This window comes from Zonotrichia albicollis, chromosome 26 (assembly GCF_047830755.1).
Source record: "Zonotrichia albicollis isolate bZonAlb1 chromosome 26, bZonAlb1.hap1, whole genome shotgun sequence".
Classification (NCBI taxonomy): Eukaryota; Metazoa; Chordata; class Aves; order Passeriformes; family Passerellidae; genus Zonotrichia; species Zonotrichia albicollis.
The window spans coordinates 5,153,198-5,177,278 of record NC_133844.1 but is presented as its reverse complement, the minus strand read 5'-3'; the positions used below and the strand labels follow the sequence as shown (position 1 = coordinate 5,177,278).

At 47.7% G+C, this 24,081-nt stretch overlaps 2 protein-coding genes across 4 annotated transcripts; both read left to right on the top strand.

Moving 5' to 3' along the window:
- Positions 1 to 315: 315 nt before the first annotated feature.
- Positions 316 to 2,949, top strand: LOC113460703 (D(1) dopamine receptor-like). Its single transcript, XM_074559241.1, has 2 exons — positions 316 to 1,787; positions 2,088 to 2,949. The coding sequence occupies exons 1-2, from the start codon at positions 682 to 684 to the stop codon at positions 2,269 to 2,271; spliced, it is 1,290 nt and encodes a 429-aa protein (XP_074415342.1). The 5' UTR covers positions 316 to 681; the 3' UTR covers positions 2,272 to 2,949.
- Positions 2,950 to 4,648: 1,699 nt separating this feature from the next.
- Positions 4,649 to 23,182, top strand: R3HCC1 (R3H domain and coiled-coil containing 1). 3 transcript variants are annotated; one of them, XM_074559005.1, is made up of 9 exons: positions 4,649 to 4,763; positions 6,111 to 6,228; positions 7,524 to 7,661; positions 9,145 to 10,345; positions 11,027 to 11,199; positions 13,478 to 13,548; positions 17,197 to 17,292; positions 21,017 to 21,168; positions 21,271 to 23,182. In XM_074559005.1, exons 2-8 carry the CDS (start codon positions 6,134 to 6,136, stop codon positions 21,163 to 21,165), a joined length of 1,923 nt encoding a protein of 640 aa, XP_074415106.1. In that variant the 5' UTR covers positions 4,649 to 4,763; positions 6,111 to 6,133; the 3' UTR covers positions 21,166 to 21,168; positions 21,271 to 23,182. The 3 variants fall into 3 exon arrangements, with proteins under 3 accessions (XP_074415106.1, XP_074415105.1, XP_074415107.1); XM_074559004.1 differs by having other exon boundaries at positions 21,017 to 23,182; XM_074559006.1 differs by having other exon boundaries at positions 4,697 to 4,828; positions 21,017 to 23,182.
- Positions 23,183 to 24,081: the final 899 nt, after the last annotated feature.

Here is a 24,081-nt window from a genome sequence, read left to right as displayed (position 1 = left end):
CCATTGCAATACAATAAATCTTCTTCTGTGCTGAATATTCTAATTCTCGCTAACCAATCTAGTACAAGACACAAATCCTACAGCATTTCCATACAGCCTATAAGAATCATTACATTGCCATCCTGTGTTACATTTTAAACCCTAAAAACTCCTCTTTGGGCCCTTCTGCCAAGCTGTAGGGTCTGCTCTGACCCTTGGAGCTGTCTGCAAGCAGAGGGTGTTGTTCCATCAAAAGGGGATCACCTTCAGCTGGACATGCCATTGTTTTCCAGTTGTTCAGTAACTGAGGGATCTCAAAGCTTGCTTTCATTTCCATCTCGCTTATAGTTTCCATATTCTCACAATCTTTTGCCAGGCAATCATATTTATAAGGCTTTCCTGTTCCATCTCCCCCAACATTCCAGAATCCCCAGATTATATCCAGGCAGGAATGCTTGGCTGGTGTTCCAGAATCCCCAGATTATATCCAGGCAGGAATGCTCGGCTCCTCCCTCTGGGCTCACATCTCCCAATGGGATGCTGTAGTTCTTATCAGCCATGCAGTGACATTCAATGGCCTCTTATCAGCAGATGTCCCCCCGGTTGTGGAAGAGATAAGAAAAACCACTGAACAGAAGACAGCTGAGGAGCAGATGGTGAACAGAACACAATTTGCTTGACAGTCCAGGACAAGGGGCAGCCATGGATGGGTTTTACCCCTCGGCAGGAGGAGCTGGGCAGGACGGGCTCAGTGCCACCGGCTGGGCAGCCCAAAGCCACTCCCCGCTGTCCCTGCGGGTGGTGACAGCGGCCTGCCTGTCCCTCCTCATCCTCACCACGCTGCTGGGGAACGCCCTGGTGTGCCTGGCCGTGCTCAGGTTCCCACACCTGCGCTCCAAGGTCACCAACCTCTTCGTGGTCTCCCTGGCCGTGTCCGACCTGCTGGTGGCCGTGCTGGTGATGCCCTGGAGGGCTGCCAGCGATGTGCTGGGCTTCTGGCCCTTCGGGGCCTTCTGTGACCTCTGGGTGGCCTTTGACATCATGTGCTGCACGGCCTCCATCCTCCACCTGTGCCTCATCAGCGTTGAGCGCTACTGGGCCATCGCCGAGCCCTTCCGCCACCAGCGGAGGGTGACACAGCGCCTGGCCTTCGTCACCATCGCGGTGGCTTGGCTGCTGTCCCTCCTCATCTCCTTCCTCCCCGTGCAGCTGCAGTGGCACAAGGCCCGGGAGCAGCTGGGGTCTAACGGCTCTGCGGAGGAGGGGAGCTGTGATCCCAGCCTCAGCAGGACCTACGCCATCTCCTCGTCCCTCATCAGCTTCTACATCCCCGTGGCCATCATGGTGTGCACCTACGGGCGCCTCTTCCGCCTGGCCCGGCGCCAGCTCCGCGGCATCTCCTCCCTGGAGACACCGGCGGGACGGAGCGACCACCCTCGGGAAACCTCCCTGAAAAACTCCTTCAAGAAGGAGACCAAGGTGCTGCAGACCCTCTCCATCATCGTGGGCGTCTTCGTGTGCTGCTGGCTGCCCTTCTTCGTGCTCAACTGCCTGGTGCCCTTCTGCGACCCCGAGCTCCAGGTCCCGGGAGCGTCGCCGTGCGTCAGCAGGGCCGTGCTCAGCACCTTCACCTGGCTGGGCTGGGCCAACTCTGCCCTCAACCCCATCATCTACGCCTTCAACGCCGAGTTCCGCGCTGCTTTCGCCTCCCTGCTGGGCTGGGGCTGCCTGTGCCGCGGCGGCGCCGTGGAGACGGTGACCTTCAGCAACGAGCTGGTGTCCTTCCACCCCGACACCTCCGGGCCAGTGTCCTTCCACCCCGACACCTCTGGGCCGGTGTCCTTCTGTCCTGACAACTCCGGGCTGGTGTCCTTCCACCCTGACACCACTGGGACGGTGTCCTTCCATGCCGACACTTCTAGGCCGGTGTCCTTCCACCCCGACACCTCTGGGCCGGTGTCCTTCTGTCCTGACAACTCTGGGCCAGTGTCCTTCCACCCCGACACCTCTGGGCCGGTGTCCTTCCATCCCGACACCTCCGGGCCGGTGTCCTTCCACCCCGACACCTCCGGGCTGGTGTCCTTCCATCCCGACACCTCCGGGCACAGGGCTCTGCAGAGCCTCAGCCCGCCCCAGCTGCTGCCCCACGCCGTGCTACAGGTGGAGAACCCCGAGGTGGCCTTGGAGAGGGTTTCTCCAGGCTCCTCCTCATCTCAGAATGCCCTTCCTGAGTGTGGGACCCCCGTCCAGCTGGGGAGGATTCCCTCTCTGGCCAGCAGAGCCTTCCGTTGAGCCTGGGTAGGAAAAGAGGGGTGGGAAGGTCTCCAGCAGAGAGGGGAGCGGGGACATTTCTATTTTCTGAGGAGCTGAGAGAGGAGCTGGCCAAATCCAGCTGGTCCCTGGCCTGGTGGGACTGGGGCTGCCGTGTTTACCTGGCTGCAGAATGTGGCTCCTTTTCCCCTTTTTGCCTGCACAGGCTTCCTCTGTAATCCCATCAGGAAGCATCTTCTTCCTTTTCCTCCTCTCTTCCCGTCTCCCATCCCAAAGTGCCCTTGGAGAGGGTTTCTCCAGGCTCCTCCCCACCTCAGATCCCCCTTCCTGGGTGTGGGACCCCTGCCCAGCTGGGGAGGATTCCCCCTCTGGCCAGCAGCGCCCTCCATTGAGCCTGGGTGGGAAAAGAGGGGTGAAAACTGAACGGTGAACACTGCTGTATTAATTTATAATTAATACTTATCATTCAGGGCGTTGTGTGGTGCTGGGAACTCCTGGCTTGGCACAAGAGAGGAGGGAGCACTCAGCTTTTCCCAGAACTGTTTTGGAAGAGTTTCTTGATATGTGTGGCAAAATTCTGGTGCTTAATCCAGGATGGTTTGTAATGGGATGGGGGAAAGCAGCCGGCTCGGTGTGACTGTGATGGACTGCAAAGGAAAGGCAACAAAGAGGGTGAAGTGACCCATTGTGTGTCCCATTATTACCTGTATTTAATTATTTCATTAAATTAATGTGTTTAATTATTGCTATTTTCCTGCAGCAGCTTTGACCCAGCACCAGGAGGGACAGGGGGTGACAGAGCCAACCCAAACCTGCCAGGCTCTGGAAGGAATCCCAGCGTGTTACAGACATTCCTGTGGGCAGACTGGGAAACGGGAACGGCTCCAAACTGGTGGGACTGGGGCTGCCTTGGGCACAGACCCCCCTTGTTTACCTGGCTGCAGAATGTGGCTCCTTTTCCCCTTTTTTCCCTGCACAGGTTTCCTCTGCAATCCCACCAGGAAGCGTCTTCCTCCTCCTCCTCCTCCTCCTCCCTTCTCCCATCCCAAATTCCACATTGGGGTGGGTGAAATTATTCCAGGCTGGGGCTGATCCCAGAGCAGGGATTGGGGCAGGGATCTTTTTTACCATTTTCTCAAAACCCTCTAATTTTATAGATCCCAACACTCTGTAATCCCAAAAAAACTCCTGGAGCTCTGGGTGTGCCATGGGTGACCTGGGGACAGATTCTGGTTTTTTTGGGTGAGGAGCAGAGGGGCCTGAGAAAAGTGATGTTTGCAAAAGAGGGAAAGGAGGAAAAGCATCAAATCCACGTGGAAATCAGCAGATAGAGGGGGAAAATTGGAGGTTCCTCCTAATCCAAACCAGTCCAAACCAGCCACATTTGAATGTGCTGGGCTGGGAGAGTGTGGGAATTAACCCCGTGCAGGGGATGTGGAATTGTGCTGCTTTCCCAGCTGGAATTGCAGCGACACAGGGAATGACTGCTGACCTTCCAAGTGATTTTTCAGCCAGAAAAAAATCGGGAATTTTAGGAAGAATGGCCTTAACAGGGAAAGGGAGAAGTGAGCACAGGGGAGGATAACGGGATGTGGCTGCTGGGGGTTGATGTCTTGCCTGACTTTATTTCCAGACTGGAGCCTGCTCCCCTTGCCCGGGAAAGGCCGGGATTGTTTCCCGGGACAGCCGAGGCCGGGATTGCTCCCCCGGGACAGCCGAGGCCGGGATTATTTCCCGGGACAGCCGAAGCCGGGGTTGTTTCCTGGGACAGCCGAGGCCGGGGTTGTTTCCAGGGAAAGCAGCTCCGGGCAGGCTGAAATCAGCCCCGGCTGCTGCCCCGATCTCAGCGGCGATTCTGGAGCGCCCGGAGCCGAACGGGGACAGGGGATGAACCCGGCCCGGGAGGGCTTGGGGAGAGCAGGGCCAGGAGCGCTGCCGGGGATGGAGCCGGGATGAGGAGGAAGAAGAAGCGGGAGTGAGAGGGAGAGAATCAGGATGAAGGGGAAGAGCCAGGATAGGCAGAGAGGAGCCCAGAGCAAAGGGAACGAGCCAGGACGGGGACGGAAAAGTTCGGATCAGTCGGGAGGAGCTGGGACGGGCCGGAACGATCCAGGACAGAGCGGGTGGAGCCGGGATGGAGCGGGATAGAGCGGGAGGAGCCAGAACGGGGCGGGAGGAGCCGGGATGGGGTGGGAGGAGCAGGGGTGGAGTGGGAGGAGCCGGGATTGAGAGGGAGGAGCCGGGATGGAGAGGGAGGAGCCGGGATGGAGCGGGAGGAGCCGGGATGGGGTGGGAGGAGCCGGGATGGGGTGGGAGGAGCCGGGATGGGGTGGGAGGAGCCCAGATCGAGTGGGAGGAGCCAGAGCCGGGCGGGAGGAGCCGGGGCAGAGCGGGAGGAGCCCAGATCGAGTGGGAGGAGCCAGAGCCGGGCGGGAGGAGCCAGAGCCGGGCGGGAGGAGCCAGAGCCGGGCGCAGGCGCCGCTCCGGCATCCGCTGCTCGGCCGGGCCTGGCGGTGAGGGCGCGGGGGGACCCGGCCGGGGCGGCCGCAGCCGGGGGGACACCGGGGGGACACCGGGGGTGCGGGCGGGGGCGCGGTGGGGCCGGGAGCGGGGATGGGGGCGATGGAGGGGTCGGGGTGAGGGTGATGATGATGGTGATGATGGTGGTGGGGACGGGAGGCAGCACGTGGCGCTGGGACATGGGTGGGCAGGCGGATGCGGAGAGCGGCATGGGGGTGTCCGGGACAGGGGGGTAACGGAGGGCAGAGAGGCTGGGGGTGCACAGGGCTGGGGGATTTTGGGGTGCCCAGGGCTGAGGGAAATTGCAGTGCCCAGAGCAGGGGGATTTTGGGGTGCCCGGGATAGGGGGATTTTGGGGTGCCCAGGGCTGGGGGATTTTGGGGTGCCCGGGGCTGGGGGATTTTGGGGTGCCCTGGGATTTTGGAGATAGCGGGGGTGCAGACGGAGCCAGCACAGGGGCGGGTGAGATTTGGGCACCCACGGGCGGGGGTTGGCGGCTGTCCCTTCCTCCATGTGCTCGTGTCCCTGCCCCTCCACGTGCGTCCCTCCCTCCAGGTGTGTCCCTCTCCCTCAGGTGTGCCCTTGTCCCTCCAGGTGTGTTCCTGTCCCTCCCTCTATGTGCCCCCGTCCTTCCAGATGTGTCCCTGTTCCTCCACATGTCCATGTGTCCCTGTCCCGCGGCAGGCTGTCCCTGTCCCTCCCTCCGTGTGCCCCTGGCCCTCCACGTGTGTCCCTGTCCCGCCCCATATGCCCCCGTCCCATGTGCCCACATCTGGAGGATGTGTCCCTGTCCCTCCAGGTGCCTCCCTGTCCTTCAGGTGTGTCCCTATCCCCCAGCAGGCTGTCCCTGTCCGTCCCTCCAGGTGTGTCCCTGTCCCTCCAGGTGTGCCCCTGTCCCTCCCTCCACATGCCCGTGTCCCTCCATGTGCTCCTGTCCCTCCCTCCATGTGCTCCTGTCCTTCCCTCCATGTGGCCCTGTCCCCCGGCAGGCTGTCCCTGTCCCTCCATGTGTGTCCCTGTCCCTCCATTGTGTCCCTGTCCCTCCCTGTCCCCTGGCAGGCTGTCCCTCCATGTGTGTCCCTGTCCCTCCATTGTGTCCCTGTCCCTCCAGGTGTGTCCCTGTCCCTCCAGTGTGTCCCTGTCCCTCCAGGTGTGTCCCTGTCCCTCCATTGTGTCCCTGTCCCTCCAGTGTGTCCCTGTCCCTCCATTGTGTCCCTGTCCCCCGGCAGGCTGTCCCTGTCCCTCCAGGTGTGTCCCTGTCCCTCCATGTGTCCCTGTCCCTCCATTGTGTCCCTGTCCCTCCCTGTCCCTGTCCCTCCATGTGTCCCTGTCCCCGGCAGGCTGTCCCCTGGCTCTGTGCCCCATGGATGGCGTTTTCCTGTCGCCCAGCGAGGATGAGTTCGTGGGCAGGATCGTGGAGGAGCTGGAGCACTTCATGGAGCAGGGCCAGCACCACCGGTGGGTCCCTGACTGGCCCCGGGGACACCTGGGCACCTTGGGCTCGTGCTTGCCCTCCCTTTTGTGGGGTGAAAGCTGCAGCATTTGGGGTCTGGCTGTGGGATCCCCTCCCCTGGTCACACCTTCAGGCAGGGCTTTGTGGCCTTCGGTGGCTTTCTGCTCGTCCTGGGTTCACCTGGAGCTGTTCCCAACCCAGAGACCTTTGGAGCCCTTGGGGTGGCCAAGCCCAGGAGCTGAGCTGAGCTCCCTGCCAGCTTCTCCTGACCTTAAATATTTGTTTCAGTGCTTTTTTTTTAATAAAATGTTTGGCAAAGAAATTCCCTGTGCCATTGTCAAAGGCTTGGGGACAAACCAGGTGGCAGCAGTGACATTGAACGTGGAGTTTATTTATCCATTCTTGCTTTATTCCTGGTTTCCAGGTGGGAAATGGATTTGTGGAGGAATTTTAAAGTTTGACAGAAAGTTTATATATTTATAAATTTATAATTTGCAAAGTTTGATAGAAGGTTGGTATATTTATAATTTATAAAGTTAGATAGAAGGTTGATATATTTATAAATTTATAATTTATAAAGTTTGATAGGAGGTTTATATATTTATAGTATGTATTTGTAAATAAAGAGTTATATATAGTATATAACTATATATATGTAGTTACATACTATTAAAGGTTTATATAGTATATATTTGTATATAAAGAATGTATATATATGTGTATATATTTGTATATATATTTGTATATATATGCTGTATATGCTATCTATACTATATATACTATATATACTATATATATAGTATATATATAGTATATATACTAAATATATACTATATATATATACTAATTATATACTATATATATAGTATATATTTGTATATGAGGAAGGTTTGTATAGTATATATTTGTATCTAATTTTTGGGATAAATATTGATTTAGAAATGTTACAGAATAAGATATTGTGGAGAGAGAAATGAAGTTAGACTCAGCCTGGGAGGGAGGGGATCAGTAGCAGCTTTCTGCTGGTGCTTCCCAGCCTTTCCCTTATGGATACAGCAGGAATGAGAGTCCAGGCCAAGGCCTTGGGTCAGGCATTCCCCCCACTCCATTTGATGTGTAAAATGTGTCTGGCTGCAAATCTGACAAGTCATTTGTGCCTTTAATACCCCCAAGTCCTGCTTGCCTTTTTTCTGATTTAAACCCCGTGCTGGGGATGCCTCAGGGATGAGTTTATTGAATGTTTCCACCATCCCCATCCCTCCCTGCACGTTCCTGATGCCCTGACCCTCTCTGCTTGCAGGGTGCTGCTGTTCCCACCCCTGTCCAGCCGCCTCAGGTACCTGATCCACAGGACCGTGGAGAACATGGAATTGCTGAGCAGCTTCTCGGTGGGAGAGGGCTGGAGGAGGAGGACAGTCATTTGTCACTCTGCTGTCAGGTGAGCTGTCATCCCCTGGGTCAGGGCTGGCAACGACCAAAACCCTGCAATGGTTTGGGAGGGACCCGAAACTCGTCCCAGTGCCACCATTGTCACCTTCTGGGGACACCCCCACTGTCCCAGGTGCTCCAAGCCCCAATGTCCAACCTGGCCTTGGGCATTCCAGGAATCCAGAGACAGCCACAGCTGCTCTGGGAATCCCATCCCAGCCCCTCAACCCTCCCAAAACCATCCATCCCTGCCCTTTGGCAGTGCCATTCCCTGTGTCCTGTCCCTCCATCCTTGTCCCCAGTCCCTCTAACTCTCCTGGAGCTCCTTCAGGCCCTGCAAGGGGCTCTGAGCTCTCCCTGGTGCATTCCCAGCTCTCCAGCCCTTGGATCAGGCACAAAGACACCGTGTCCCATTCAGGTTCCCCATTACCAATGGCACCCCCCCAGACCCCAAGGAACAGCGGGATTTTCCCTTTGGGAATTTTTCCTTTTGGGAATTCCCTTTTTGATGCTTTTCCCCTGTGTTTCCCCTGCTCCCCTCTCACCATCCCTTGTCCCCAGTCCCTGTCCAGCTCTCCTGGAGCTCCTTCAGGCCCTGAATGGGCTCTGAGTTCTCCCTGGAGCATTCCCAGCTCTCTCAGCTGGCTCTAAAGTGTCTCCAGCCCTTGGATCAGGCACAAAGTCACCGTGTCCCATTCAGGTTCCCCATTACCAATGGCACGCCCCCAGACCCCAAGGAACAGCGGGATTTTCCCACTTTTGGGAATTTGATGCTTTTACTTTGTCCCCAGTCCCTCTCCAGCTTTCCTGCATCCCCTTCAGGCCCTGCAAGGGGCTCTGAGCTCTCCTGGAGCATTCCCAGCTCTCTCAGCCTGGCTCCAGAGTGGCTCCAGCACCATGTCCCATTCAGGTTCTCCATTACCAATGGCACCTCCCAGACCCCAAGGATTTTCCCTTTGGGAATTTGATCCTTCTGCTTTGTCCCCAGTCCCTGTCCAGCTCTCCTGGATCCCCTTCAGGCTCTGCAAGGGGCTCTGAGCTCTCCCTGGAGCATTCCCAGGTCTCCAGCCCTTGGATCAGGCACAAAGTCACCGTATCCCATTCAGGTTCCCCATTACCAATGGCACCCCCCAGACCCCAAGAACAGCGGGATTTTTTGGGAATTTGATGTTTCTTTTCCTCTTCCCCTGTGTTTCCCCTGCTCCCCTCTCCCCATCCCCTCCTTCCCAGTCCCTCTCCAGCTCTCCTGGAGCCCCTTTAGGCCCTGCAAGGGGCTCTGAGCTCTCCCTGGAGCATTCCCAGCTCTCTCAGCCTGGCTCCAGAGTGGCTCCAGCACCGTGTCCCATTCAGGTTCTCCATTACCAATGGCACCCCCCAGACCCCAAGGAAAAGCTGGATTTTCCCTTTGGGAATTTTTCCTTTTGGGAATTCCCTTTTTGATGCTTTTCCCCTGTGTTTCCCCTGCTCCCCTCTCCCCATCCCCTCCTTCCCAGGCTTCCCAGCGAGCCCTGCAGTGACCCCAAGCCGGGTCCCCCCGCAGGCCGAGCGCAGCGCCCGGCGCAGCCCTGGGGCCGGGGGGCGCGGGGGGCGCGGGGGCCGCGCCACGCCGGGGACACGCACGGGGACGGCGCCCGCGCCACCGTGGGCTCGGGCAGGATCTCCCGGCCGCCCCGGAGGAAACCAGAGCGAGAGCCGTTCGTGCCCAGAGGGGGCCGGAGAAAGGCGAATTGGAGGGAGCGGGAGAGCCCCGGGGATGAGGCGGCGGCAGGAGGGGAAAACGGCGCCAGGAATGCCAGCCGGGAGCAGCAGGAGCTGGGCAGGGCTGGGGGCAGCCCTGGGAAGGAAGAGAGTGTCCCTGGAAGAGGCGGCGCTGAGCATCCCCTGCGGGGTGAGAAGGTGCCGTCCTTGGGGAATGGCGGCCATTGCTGTGAGCGGGAAGGCCGGGGTGAGGACTGTTCCCATTCCCCGAGTTCTGCACAGCACAAACACCCTCCTGAGGCAGAGGAGGAACCAAGCCATGGCAGCAGCATCACTGCAGAACACAGCAAACACCCTCCCGAGGCAGAGGAGGAACCAAGCCATGGCAGCACCGCCATTTGTGAGCACAACAAACCCTCACCTGAGGCAGGGGAGGAAGAGTTGGGCCATGGCAGCACCGCCATTTGTGAGCACAACAAACACTCACCTGAGGCAGGGGAGGAGGAACCAAGCCATGGCAGCACCGCCATTGCAGAAGGCAGAGAATTCCAGGCCCAGCTGGAGAAGGAGAAGCAATCCAGCCTGGATTCCAGAGGGTCGGAGTGTGGGAGGAGCTGTGTCCCTTTGGAGAACCACGGTGACAGCAGGACAGCCCCAGGTGTGACAGCGACAGCCCCCGGTGTGACAGACACTGTGGCAGATCAGCAGTCCCGGCATTCCCAGGGAATCCAGGCTGTTCCCAGCCCCAGCGCTGGGCAGGTGGAGCAGGAGCCCCTGCAGAAGGTTCTGGAAGGCCCAGCCGAGGCTCTGGCTGCCCCTGAGCCGCTCCATGAGGGAGATCCAGGGCGGATCCAGGGGAAGGAGGAAGAGGAGGACAAGGAAGGCTCTGGTGTGGCCGAGGCAATGAGGAGGGGCCTGGATTTGGCTGCAGGGGACAGAGAGGGGACGAGGCAGAGCGGCCCTGAGGATGACTGCACGGCAGAGCTCCTGGCTGAGGTGATTTGGGGCAAAATCCGGGAAAAAAGGGGAAGGAGGCACTCCTGGGAGGGGATCCCATGTCCTGGTGGTGCGGGATGGAGTGGCTGAGGTGAGGATTGGGCTCTGAGGGGGTGAAAAATGTGATTTTTGCTTTTGCTTTTTGATTTTTGTTTTTGGTTTGTTCTTGTTTTTATTTGCTTTTTGTTTTTGATTTTTGCATTTTGTTTTTGAGTGACAAAACTAGCTTTTGTCTCCTCAAAAAGGAAAGAAGCCCAGAAGTTTATCTTCTCAATTAGGTAAAAAAGGCATTTCATAGACCTGGGGGACTTCACCTCAAACTTAAAGGATAACCAATTGAACAAAGCCAAAAAGTTCCACCTCAGCAATTTACTAGAAAAAGAAGAGAACAAAGAAACGAATCACTTTTTGTGAGGGTTTTTAACCAGGAGCAAGAACCTCTTGCACCTAAATCAGTTTTTCTTTGTAAAGAGTTTTGTTATTTTGCCTCTTATTAAATCTTTTTGTTCCCAACACTGCCACAGAAGCCATCCTGCTGATTTTATGCCAAGGTGGCTGAGCTAGCTCAAATATGAAATAAACCTCTGAGAGCTTGTGAGACCCCACTCAAAGCAGCTCAAGGGGGTGAAACTCGATCCTGGCTCATTGTTTTGTATTTAATCCTTGTCTGTATCCCCCCAGATCGTTGGGAACCTGTCAGTGAAGGACATCAGCATCGAGAGGATCTCTGTGGATTACCCCGGCTATGGCGAGGCGCAGGTCAGCGAGGGGGACCTGGCCCACGTCACCGAGATCTACGACTTCCCCTCCACCCTGAAAACCGAGGATCTGCTGGGAATGTTCTCGGATTTCCAGTGAGTGACAGCCCAGGGGCCTGGGCAGGGCGGGGAGCGGGGTTTGGCACCAAAATTCTGAGTTTTGGTTTCACCTTCCCCTCATTGTGTGCCTCAAAGGCTTTCCCTGCAGTGTAGGCCTGGTTTAAAGCACAGCTTTACTCCCAAATTCTGAATTTTAGTTTCATCTTCCCCTCTCTGTGTGATTCAAAGGGGCTTTTCCTGCAGTTTAGGCCTGGTTTAAAGCACAGCTTTACTCTCAAATTCTGAATTTTAGTTTCACCTTCCCCTCATCGTGTTCCTCAAAGGAACTTTCCCCGCAGTTTAGGCCTGGTTTAAAGCGCAGCTTTACTCCCAAATTCTGAATTTTAGTTTCATCTTCCCCTCTTTCTGTTCCTCAAAGGAGCTTTCCCTGCAGTTTAGGCCTGGTTTAAAGTCCAGCTTTACTCTGTGGCTCTGGCACCCAAATTCTGAATTTTAGTTTCCCCTTCCCCTCATTGTGTGCCTCAAACCCTTTTCTTGCAGTTTAGGCCTGGTTTAAAGCCCAGCTTTGCTCCACATTTCTGGCACCCAAATTCTGAATTTTAGTTTCATCTTCCCCTCTTTGTGTGCCTCAAAGGAGCTTTTCCTGCAGTTTAAAGCCCAGCTTTGCTCCACACATCTGGCACCCCAGTTCTGGATTTTAGTTTCACCTTTCCCTCTCTGTGTGCCACAAGGGCTTTTCCTGCAGCTTAGGCCTGGTTTAAAGCCCAGCTTTTCTCCATGGCTCTAGCACCTAAATTCTGAATTTTAGTTTTACCTTCCCCTCATTGTGTTCCTCAAAGGAGCTTTTCCTGCAGTTTAAAGCCCAGCTTTATTCCACATTTCTGGCAACAAAATTCTGAATTTTAGTTTCACCTTCCCCTCATCGTGTTCCTCAAAGGAACTTTCCCCACAGGTTAGGCCTGGTTTAAAGCACAGCTTTACTCCCAAATTCTGAATTTTAGTTTCATCTTCCCCTCTTGGTGTGATTCAAAGGGGCTTTTCCTGCAGTTTAGGCCTGGTTTAAAGCCCAGCTTTACTCTGTGGCTCTAGCACCCAAATTCTGGATTTTAATTACACCTTCCCCTCATTGTGTGCCTCGAAGGCTTTTCCTGCAGTTTAGGCCTGGTTTAATGCACAGCTTACCTCCAAAATTCTGAATTTTAGTTTCATCTTCCCCTCTTTGTGTGATTCAAAGGGGCTTTTCCTGCAGCTTAGGCCTGGTTTAAAGCCCAGCTTTGCTCCACATTTCTGGCAACAAAATTCTGGATTTTAGTTTCACCTTCCTCTCATTGTATGCCTCAAAGGCTTTTCCTGCAGCTTAGGCCTGGTTTAAAGCCCAGCTTTTCTCCATGGCTCTAGCACCCAAATTCTGAATTTTAGTTTTACCTTCCCCTCATTGTGTTCCTCAAAGGAGCTTTTCCTGCAGTTTAAAGCCCAGCTTTATTCCACATTTCTGGCAACAAAATTCTGAATTTTAGTTTCACCTTCCCCTCATCGTGTTCCTCAAAGGAAATTTCCCCGCAGTTTAGGCCTGGTTTAAAGCACAGCTTTACTCCCAAATTCTGAATTTTAGTTTCATCTTCCCCTCTTTGTGTGATTCAAAGGGGCTTTTCCTGCAGTTTAGGCCTGGTTTAAAGCCCAGCTTTACTCTGTGGCTCTGGCACCCAAATTCTGGATTTTAATTACACCTTCCCCTCATTGTGTGCCCCGAAGGCTTTTCCTGCAGTTTAGGCCTGGTTTAAAGCACAGCTTTACTCCCAAATTCTGAATTTTAGTTTCATCTTCCCCTCTTTGTGTGATTCAAAGGAGCTTTCCCTGCAGTTTAGGCCTGGTTTAAAGCCCAATTTTACTCCAGGGCTGTGGCACCCAAATTCTGAATTTTAATTACACCTTCCCCTCATTGTGTGCCTCAAACCCTTTTCTTGCAGTTTAGGCCTGGTTTAAAGCCCAGCTTTGCTCCACATTTCTGGCACCCAAATTCTGAATTTTAGTTTCACCTTCCCCTCATTGTGTTCCTCAAAGGAGCTTTCCCTGCAGTTTAGGCCTGGTTTAAAGCCCAGCTTTACTCTGTGGCTCTGGTACCCAAATTCTGAATTTTAGTTTCACCTTCCCCTCTTTGTGTCCCTCAAAGGAGCTTTGCCCTTTCCCCCATTGAAAATGGGAATAATGCTTTGGGAAACTCCAGAAATCCCTGAGAACCCTCCTGGGGCTGCTGGGTTTTGTTGGGGCTTTGGTTTTCTTGACATTAATTCAAATTATTCTTTTTTTTTTGCAGTGAAAGTGGCTTCAAAATCCAGTGGGTGGATGACACGCACGCCCTGGGAATCTTCTCCAGCCCCTCCACAGGTACTGGGGTGGGATTGAGGCACCAGAGCCCCAGTGCAGTGGGATTGATTTTATTTTATTTTATTTTAAATTTTAAAAAAAATTATTTTAAATTTTATTTTATTTTAAATTTTATTTTATTTTATTTTAAATTTTATTTAAAATTTTATTTTATTTAAAATTTTATTTTATTTTAAATTTTTAAATTTTATTTTAATTTAAATTTTATTTTAGTTTAACTTTAATTTATTTTTAATTGTAATTTAATTTTATTTTTTATTTTATTCTAGTTTATATTTTGTTTTATTATATTTTTATTTTAATTTTTATTTTATTTTAATATTTTATTTTAATTTAATTTTAATTTAATTTAAATTTTAATTTTAATTCTATTTTATTTTTTATTTTATTTGAGTTTATATTTTGGTTTATTCTATTTTCATTTTCATTTTCATTTATATTTATACTTATATTTTTATTTATTTTATTTTGTTTTATTTTTGTTTTTTTTATTTTACTTATTTTATATATATTGTTTTATACGTTATTTTATTTTATTCCATTTTATTTTCTCCCATTTTATTCTATTTCTTTTTTCCTGTTCCTTTCCATCCTCCTGGGTTTTGGGAAGCTGGAATTTCTGGGCTGGGATGTGGAAAGTGCTTTTTAATTGCCTTGGATGCAGCTGTGTGCACTCTGAGAAATTACTAATAATAATAATAATAATAATAATAATAATAATAATAATAATAATAATAATAATAATAATGATCATCAAGAGGTTTTTCACCTTTTTTTCCCATTTTTTTGTCTTTTATGACTTGAAAAAAATTCCAATCACCTCCCAAGGATATTGGGAGGGGGATGGCACAAAAATCTGGGTAAATTCATTTTTTGGGGGTACAAACACCCCAAAAGTGCAGCTCAGAGCCAGCCCTGGGGGTTCCTCTCACATCCCAACAGGTTTCTGCTCTTTTATTTGGGATTTCCCCTGAAAAGTGCCAAGATTCTTTTCAAATAACATTTTTTTCCTATTTTTTGGGATTATTCCCGATGGGGAATTGTTCCCACCGTGATTTCAGCTGCTTTAGTCCAAGCTTTGAGCAAATGCTGAAAAAACCCAAAACTTTTCCCTCCATCCCAAACTTTTACTTCAGAAATTTTTCCCTCATACTAAACTTCTTCTTCCCTACTTAATTTTTTTCCACATTAAACTTTTTTCTCCATCCTAAACTTCTTTTTCCTCCATCCTAAACTTTTTTCTTCCATACTGAAATTTTTTTTCCCTACTAAACATTTTTTTTCCATGTTAAACTTTCCTTTCCACCCTAAACTTTTCCTTCCCTACTAAACTTTTTCTTCCATTCTAAAAACTTTTTCCACCCTAAAGTTTTTCCTCCATCCTAAACTTCTTCTTCCATATTAACTTGATTTTCCACATGAAACTTTTTCTTCCATACTGAAGTTTTTCCTCCATACCGAACTTTTTCCATACTAAACTTTATTTTCCATATTAAATTTTTCCCCCATACCAAACTTTCTCTTTCATGCTGAACTATTTTTCCATCCTAAAAACTTTTTACTCCACCCTAAACTTTTCCTTCCACACCAAACTCTTTTTTCCACACCTAACTTGTTCCTCCATACTAAACTTTATTTTCCATATTAAACTTTTTCCTCCACACTAAACTTTCCTTTCCATCCCAAACTTTTTCTTCCATACTGAACTTTTTCCTCTGTACTGAGTTTTTCTTCCATATTAAACTTTTTCCATATTGAGCTTTTTCCTCCACACTAAACCTTTTCTATACTGAATTTTTTCCTCCATCCTAAACTTTTTCCTCCATGTTAAACTTTTTCTTCCACACTAAACTTTTCCCTCCATACTAAACTTTTTTCCACATTAAACTTTCTTTTCCTCTGCTATAAAATTCTTTTCCATACTAAAATTTTCCCCCTATACTAAATGTTTTCTCCCATCCTAAAGTTTTTTTTCCATGTTAAACTTTTTCTTCCATACTGCACTTTTGTTCCATACTGCACTTTTTCCTCTATACTGAGTTTTTCTTCCATATTAAACTTCTTCCATATTGAGCTTTTTCCTCCACACTAAACTTTTTCTTCCATCCTAAAGTTTTTTCTCCATGTTAAAACTTTTTCCTCCATACTAAACTTTTTTCCACATGAAACTTTCTTTTCCTCCACACTAAACTTTTTCTTCCATACTACGCTTTTGTTCCATACTGCACTTTTTCCATACTGCACTTTCTTTCCATGCTAAACTTCTTTTTCCTCCATCCTAAACATTTTTCCCCCACACTGAACTTTTCTTTTCCTCCAAACTAAACTTTTCCTTCCACACTAAACTTCTTCCTCCATACTAAATGTTTTCTTCCATCCTAAAGTCTTTTTTTCCACATTAAACTTTTTCCTCCATCCTAAATTTCTTCTTCCGTACTAAACTATTTTCCCCCACACTAAACTTTTCTTTTCATCCCAAACTTTTTCTTCCATACTGAACTTTTTCCTCTGTACTGAGTTTTTCTTCCATATTAAACTTCTTCCATATTGAGCTTTTTCCTCCACACTAAACTTTTTCCATACTGAACTTTTTCCTCCATCCTAAACTTTTTCTTCCATCCTAAACTTTTTCTTCCATACTTCAGAAGTTTTTCCTCCATACTAAACTTCTTTCCTACTTAATTTTTTTCCACACTAAACTTCTTCCTCCATGCTGAATGTTTTCTCCCATCCTAAAGTTTTTTTTCCATGTTAAACTTTTCCCCCATGTTAAACTTTTTCTTCCATACTGCACTTTTGTTCCATATTACACTTTTTCCATACTACACTTTCTTTCCATGCTAAACTTCTTTTTCCTCCATCCTAAACATTTTTCCCCCACACTGAACTTTCTTTTCCTTCCACATTAAACTTTTCCTTCCACACTAAACTTCTTCCTCCATACTAAATGTTTTCTCCCATCCTAAAGTTTTTTTTCCATGTTAAACTTTTTCCTCCATGTTAAACTTTTTCTTCCATACTGCACTTTTGTTCCATACTGAACTTTTTCCTCTATACTGAATTTTTCTTCCATATTAAACTTCTTCCATATTGAGCTTTTTCCTCCACACTAAACTTTTTCTTCCATCCTAAACTTTTTCTTCCATCCTAAAGTTTTTTCTCCATGTTAAAACTTTTTCCTCCATCCTAAACTTTTTCTTCCATACTTAAGGAGTTTTTCCTCCATACTAAACTTCTTCTTTCCTACTTAATTTTTTTCCACACTAAACTTCTTCCTCCATACTAAACGTTTTCTCCCATCCTAAAGTTTTTTTTTTCCATGCTAAATTTTTTCCACCATGCTAAACTTTTTCTTCCATACTGCACATTTTCCATACTGCACATTTTCCATACTGCACTTTCTTTCCATGCTAAACTTCTTTTTCCATGCTAGAACCCCCAGGTTTCTCCCCCTGTGCTGAGCCCCACCACAATCCATCTCACGCCCTCCTCATTCCCGCTCATCCCAAACTCTCGGCAGTTTCTCCACGGACCAAGGTTAAAGCAGATTCTCCTGGGGGTCAGGGCAGGCCCAGGAGTCTCCCCCGGGTTCCAGCCCAGCCTGATGGGAATTTTGGGGTTAATTCCGGCCCTTTTGTGTCCCTGCAGCCTCGCAGGCCCTGGGCCGCCGCTACCCCTGCCTGAAGATCCGGCCCCTGCTCCACGCCAGCAAACAGGCCAAGGTCAAGGCCCTGCAGAGACCGAGTGAGGCACAGCCCCCTGAACCCCCCTGGAACCCCCTGAGCCCCCCTGGAACCCCCTGAACCCCCCCTGGAATGGCCTGAACTCACCCCTGTTCTCTCCTGGAATTCCCTAAATCCACCCCAGTTCCCCTGGAATTCCCTGAACCCATCCCACACTTCTGGATTTCCCTAAATCCACCCCAATTCCCCTGGATTTCTTAAATCCACCCCATTTCTCCTGAATGTCCCCTAAATCCACCCCACACTTCTGGATTCTCTAAACCCACCCCATTTCTCCTGGAATTCCCTAAATCCACCCCACTTCTAAATTTCCCTAAATCCACCCCAATTCCCCTGGAATTCCCTGAGCCCACCCCAATTCTCCTGAATTTCCCCAAATCCACCCTCCTTCTCCTGGAATTCCCTAAACCCATCCCAATTCCCTTGGAATTCCCTAAATTCACCCCACTTCTCCTGGAATTCCCTGAACCCACCCCACCTCTCCTGGATTCCTCTAAACCCTAGATTTCTCCTAAATTTCCCTAAATCCACCCCACTTCTGAATTTCCCTAAATCCATCCCCTTCTTTCCTGGAATTCCCTAAATCCACCCCATTTCTCTTGGATTTCCCTAAACCCACCCCAATTCCCCTGGATCTCCCTAAACCCACCCCAGTTCTCCTGGATTTCCTTAAATCCATCCCCTTCTCTCCTGAATTTCCCCAAATCCACCCCACTTCTCCTGCATTTCCCTAAACCCACCCCAATTCCCCTAAATTTCCCTAAATCCACCCCAGTTCCCCTGGAATTCCCTGAGCTCACCCCAATTCCCCTAAATTTCCCCAAATCCACCCTCCTTCTCCTGAATTTTCCTAAATCCACCCCACTTCTCTTGGAATATCCCTAAATCCACCCCATTTCTCTTGGATTTCCCTAAACCCACCCCCCTTCTGCATTTCCATAAACCCACCCCATTTCTTCTCCTGGAATTCCCTAAATCCACCCCACTTCTAAATTTCCCTAAACCCACCCCAATTCCCCTGGATCTCCCTAAACCCACCCCAGTTCACCTCCATTTCCCTAAACTCACCCCAATTCTTCTGGATTTCCTTAAATCCATCCCCTTCTCTCCTGAATTTCCCCAAATCCACCCCACTTCTCCTGCATTTCCCTCAATCCACCCCAATTCCCCGAAATTTCCCTAAATCCACCCCAATTCTCCTGAAATTCCCTAAATCCACCCCACTGCCCCTGAAATTCCCTGAGCCCACCCCATTTCTCCACCTACCCCTCTTCTGCATTTCCCCAAATTCACCCCAATTCTGGATTTCCCTAAATCCACCCCAGTTCCCCTGGAATTCCCTGAACCCACCCCAATTGTCCTGGATTTCCCTAAATCCACCCCACTTCTCTTGGAATATCCCTAAATCCACCCCACTTCTCTTTGATTTCCCGAAATCCTCCCCACTTCTGGATTTCCCTAAACCCATCCCAATTCCCTTCGAATTCCCTAAATCCACCCCACTTCTGGATTTCCCTAAATCCATCCCTTTCTTTCCTGGATTTCTCTAAATCCACCCCCTTCTCCTGGAATTCCTTAAATCCACCCCCCTTCTAAATTTCCCTAAACCCACCCCAATTCTTCTGGATTTCCTTAAATCCATCCCCTTCTCTCCTGAATTTCCCCAAATCCACCCCACTTTTCCTGCATTTCCCTCAATCCACCCCAATTCCCCTAAATTTCCCTAAACCCACCCCAGTTCCCCTAAATTTCCCTAAATCCACCCCAATTCTCCTGCATTTCCCACCCCTCCCTGCTCCACATGACAAATCCACACTCAGCATTAATTATTGATCTGATTGGTTTTTTTATGGGTGTGGAATTTTTGCTGGAATTCAGATGTAATTTAAAATTTAATTTAATTTTTTCATTTTGGGTGTAATTTGCTGCGATTTTGGGCAGCTGGAAGGAGAAAGGGTTGAGCTGGAATTGGGATTTTTTTTGTTTTTAGCATCAAATTCCCTCAGGAATTTTCCCTTCCCTCTCCCACCCTGGCAACCCAAAGCAGACAAACCCAATCTGGTGTTGGCGTCGTTTTATTGAGGAAGGAGAAATGGTGAAGCTGAGCCATGAACATTGATTTATTGATTAATTATTGATTGATTTATTGATTTAATTGCCTTTCAATCACATTGATCAGGTCCAGTTGCCACAGGAAAGCAAAGCCACGAAGCTCAGCAGCAGCAGAGACTCTGAACCAACAATTCCTGGCTTTTCCCAGCTCACTGCAGCCACAATAAATTCAATTTTAATGCTTTAAAGGGGACACTGCCACAGGGACAAACTGAGGTTCAGCACTGCTGGGTTTAAAGGAAAGATCCAAAAAAATTTGGTTTATTTGCATCTCCCCTTCATCTGTTTTTTTCATTTATTCACTCTTCTGAAGCAGATTCAAATATAAATTCAAATATAATTGTTTTAAATTTATTATTAATTAACTAATTACTAAATATAATAATCAAACATAAATTCTGTTGGTATCCAGTTTCAATTGATTCTTTTCCAAACACAAATTTGGATTTTAATCAGCTGACAGTGTCTCTTTTAAAATTTTATTTTAAATTTTTTTTTTTTTTCCCCTTAATGAATGAAACTTCTGGAAAAACAACCAGAGCCCCCCCCCCCCTGCTGTGTAGATAACAACTTCTAATTGATAAAGGATTAATTAATTAATCCTCAAATTTAAATGATGGTGGACTTTTTGGTGGATTTCCTTGCAGATGGAATTGGAACAATCCAAAAAATGGAGAGCAAGGGGCTTCCAAAATGATCTGAAATATTTAGATTTCATTTAAAATGCAGATTTTTAAAATTTTGTAAGGATTTTGGCAGCTGGTTTTGAGGATTTTCAATTGGATAAATGGATTAATGGCCTGGGTTTTTCCAGGTGTGGAAAGGGATGGGATGTTGGGAATTTTGCCAGAAAAATTTTATGTCCAACCCAATTCTGAAAAATTCTCTATAACCCTGAAAAAATCCAATTTATTCACCGAGATGGAAAAATTTTATGTCCAACCCAATTCTATATTCTGAAAAATTCTCTATAACCCTGAAAAAATCAAATTTTTTCACCGAGACAGATATGTCCAACTCAATTCTGTATTCTGAAAAACTCTCCGTAATCCTGAAAAAATCAAATTTTTTCACCGAGATAAAATTTTTCCATGTCCAACCCTATTCTATATGCTGAAAAATTCTCTGTAACCCTGAAAAAATCAAATTTTTTCACCGAGATAAAATTTTTCCATGTCCAACCCAATTCTATAATCTGAAAAACTCTCTGTAATCCTGAAAAAAACCCAATTTATTCACCAAGACAGATATGTCCAACCCAATTCTGAAAAATTCTCTGTAACCCTGAAAAAATCCAATTTATTCACTGAGATGGAAAAATTTTATGTCCAACCCAATTCTGAAAAATTCTCTATAACCCTGAAAAAATCCAATTTATTCACCGAGACAGATATGTCCAACCCAATTCTATATTCTGAAAAACTATAATCCTGAAAAAATCCAATTTATTCACCGAGACGGAAAAATTTTGTCGACGAAGGCACAAATCACTAGGGAAAAAAAAGCTGATTTTTGGGGATTTACGCCTGAATTTCTCCCTGATTGTTCTGCAGGTGGGTAAAATTCATTTTTATTTTTATTTTAATTTTTATTTTATTTTTATTTTTGCCTAGAGCTGCTGCAGCTGGGGAAGGGGCGGCCGCAGACGGACACGGCCGTGGCCCGGAGGCTCCTGTGCCACGCCCTGGGCTGGCGGCAGCGGCAGCAGGAGCCGGCAGGGATGGAGGATTCCCATCGGGAACCCCCGGATCAGCAGGAATAACCCAAAAACCCAACCCCAAAAACCCTGTACAGATCAGCGTGGCCATGTCAGGAATAACCCCAAAAATCCTGTAAAAAATGAGCATGGCCATGTTAGGAATAACCCCAAAAACCCAACCCCAAAAACCCTGTACAGATCAGCGTGGCCATGTCAGGAATAACCCCAAAAATCCTGTAAAAAATGAGCATGGCCATGTTAGGAATAACCCCAAAAATCCTGTAAAAATGAGCATGGCCATGTTAGGAATAACCCCAAAAATCTGTAAAAATGAGCATGGCCATGTTAGGAATAACCCCAAAAATCCGTAAAAATGAGCATGGCCATGTTAGGAATAACCCCAAAAACCCTGTACAGATGAGCACGGCCATGTTAGGAATAACCCCAAAAATCCTGTGAAGATCAGCATGGCCATGTTAGGAATAACCCCAAAAATCTGTAAAAATGAGCATGGCCATGTTAGGAATAACCCCAAAAACCCTGTAAAGATGAGCATGGCCATGTTAGGAATAACCCCAAAAATCCAACCCCAAAAACCCTGTAAAGATCAGCATGGCCATGTTAGGAATAACCCCAAAAATCCAACCCCAAAAACCCTGTAAAGATCAGCATGGCCATGTTAGGAATAACCCCAAAAATCCAACCCCAAAAACCCTGTAAAGATCAGCATGGCCATGTTAGGAATAACCCCAAAAATCCAACCCCAAAAACCCTGTACAGATCAGCATGGCCATGTTAGGAATAACCCCAAAAATCTGTAAAGATCAGCATGGCCATGTTAGGAATAACCCCAAAAACCCAACCCCAAAAATCCTGTAAAAATGAGCACGGCCATGTTAGGAATAACCCCAAAAACCCAACCCCAAAAACCCTGTAAAAATGAGCACGGCCATGTTAGGAATAACCCCAAAAATCCTGTAAAGATGAGCGTGGCCATGTTAGGAATAACCCCAAAAATCCTGTAAAGATGAGCATGGCCATGTTAGGAATAACCCCAAAAATCCTGTAAAAATGAGCATGGCCATGTTAGGAATAACCCCAAAAATCTGTAAAAATGAGCATGGCCATGTTAGGAATAACCCCAAAAACCCTGTACAGATGAGCACGGCCATGTTAGGAATAACCCCAAAAATCCTGTGAAGATCAGCATGGCCATGTTAGGAATAACCCCAAAAATCCTGTAAAGATGAGCATGGCCATGTTAGGAATAACCCCAAAAATCCAATCCCAAAAATCCTGTAAAGATGAGCATGGCCATGTTAGGATTAACCCCAAAAATCTGTAAAAATGAGCATGGCCATGTTAGGAATAACCCCAAAAATCCTGTAAAAATGAGCATGGCCATGTTAGGAATAACCCCAAAAATCTGTAAAAATTACCATGGCCGTGCCATTGAATGCATGCAGAGCAGGGGCTGTTTCCTTGCTGGGGTTTTTGTGGAGCCCCTGGGAAGTGCTGGAATTTAAAAAGCAGGGATGAGTTGGGTTCTTTATTCCTCATTCCTGCTCTGTTTTCCAACGAAAAATAAGAAAATTGGGATTTTTTTGGGGCCAAAGTTCAGCTCCGAGCAAGGGCAGGAGTTGGAAAATCTGTTCTGAGTTTGTTGTGATGTTGCTGTTGGGATATCCCAGAACTGACAGGCAGTGAATCCAATTTTTTAGGGAATTTATTTTTTTTCCTTATTTACAGAGTTTCAAGAGGCTGAAATTTCTCTGTGGGTGAGGAAAGTTGGGATCTGCTCATTAGGGAAAAAAAAAACCTCCAGGATTTGCCTGTGCTGGGTTTAAAAGGAGCTTCCACCCCCATCCCAGGCTCTGCTCCTGCTCCAGGCTGGAATTCTGGGGGAAAACTGGAATTTTCCCATTGCCAGGAGGTTAAAACCCTCCGGAGAAATGACAAATACTCCAAATATTTTTGCATTTTTAAGTTTCACAACAACATCCCTGTGAGGTTTTTTGGGGGAAGTTTGGAATTCCCTGTGGAATCAGCTGAAATTCTGAGGGAACTTTGATAGAGGAGAGGGGAAAAAAAACCCTAAAACTTCCATGAATTGTGAGGAGAAAATACAGCAAGGGCTTCTGAAGGGATATATATTATTTTTTCCAGGGAAAAGGTTTTTATTGGAGCTCTGTAGCCAAGTGTGTCCTCAGACAAACAGAGGAGAGGCAGAAATTCCCTCTGGTGAGGTGCACAAGGATAATTCATCCTTGGGAAAAAAAAAAAATATGGAATATCCAGTCAGGAGTGCTGGGTCGCTTCAGGGAGCTTTGATTCCCTGGGAGATTCCTTGGGAAATTGAAATTCCATGGGAAATTGAAATTCTCTCTGAAATTCCATATGAAATTCCTTGTGAAATTGAAATTCTCTTGAAATTCCATATGAAATTCCATGTGAAATTCCTTATAAAATTGAAATTCCCTGTGAAATTCCATGTGAAATTCCATATGAAATTCCCTGGGAAATTGAAATTCCATGTGAAATTCCATATTCAATTCCCTGTGAAATTGAAATTCCTAGTGAGATTCCTTATAAAATTGAAATTCCATATGAAATTGAAATTCCCCGTGAAATTAAAATTCCATGTGAAATTCCATATGAAATTCCCTGTGAAATTGAAATTCCATATGAAATTGAAATTCCCTGTGAAATTGAAATTCCATATTCAATTCCCTGGGAAATTGAAATTCCCAGTGAGATTCCTCATAAAATTGAAATTCCCTGTGCAATTCCATATGGAATTCCATGTGAAATTGAAATTCCATGTGAAATTGAAATTCCCTGTGAAATTAAAATTCCATGTGAAATTCCATATTCAGTTCCCTGTGAAATTGAAATTCCCAGTGAGATTCCTTATAAAATTGAAATTCCCTGTGAAATTCCATATGAAATTCCCTGTGCAATTGAAATTCCATATGAAAT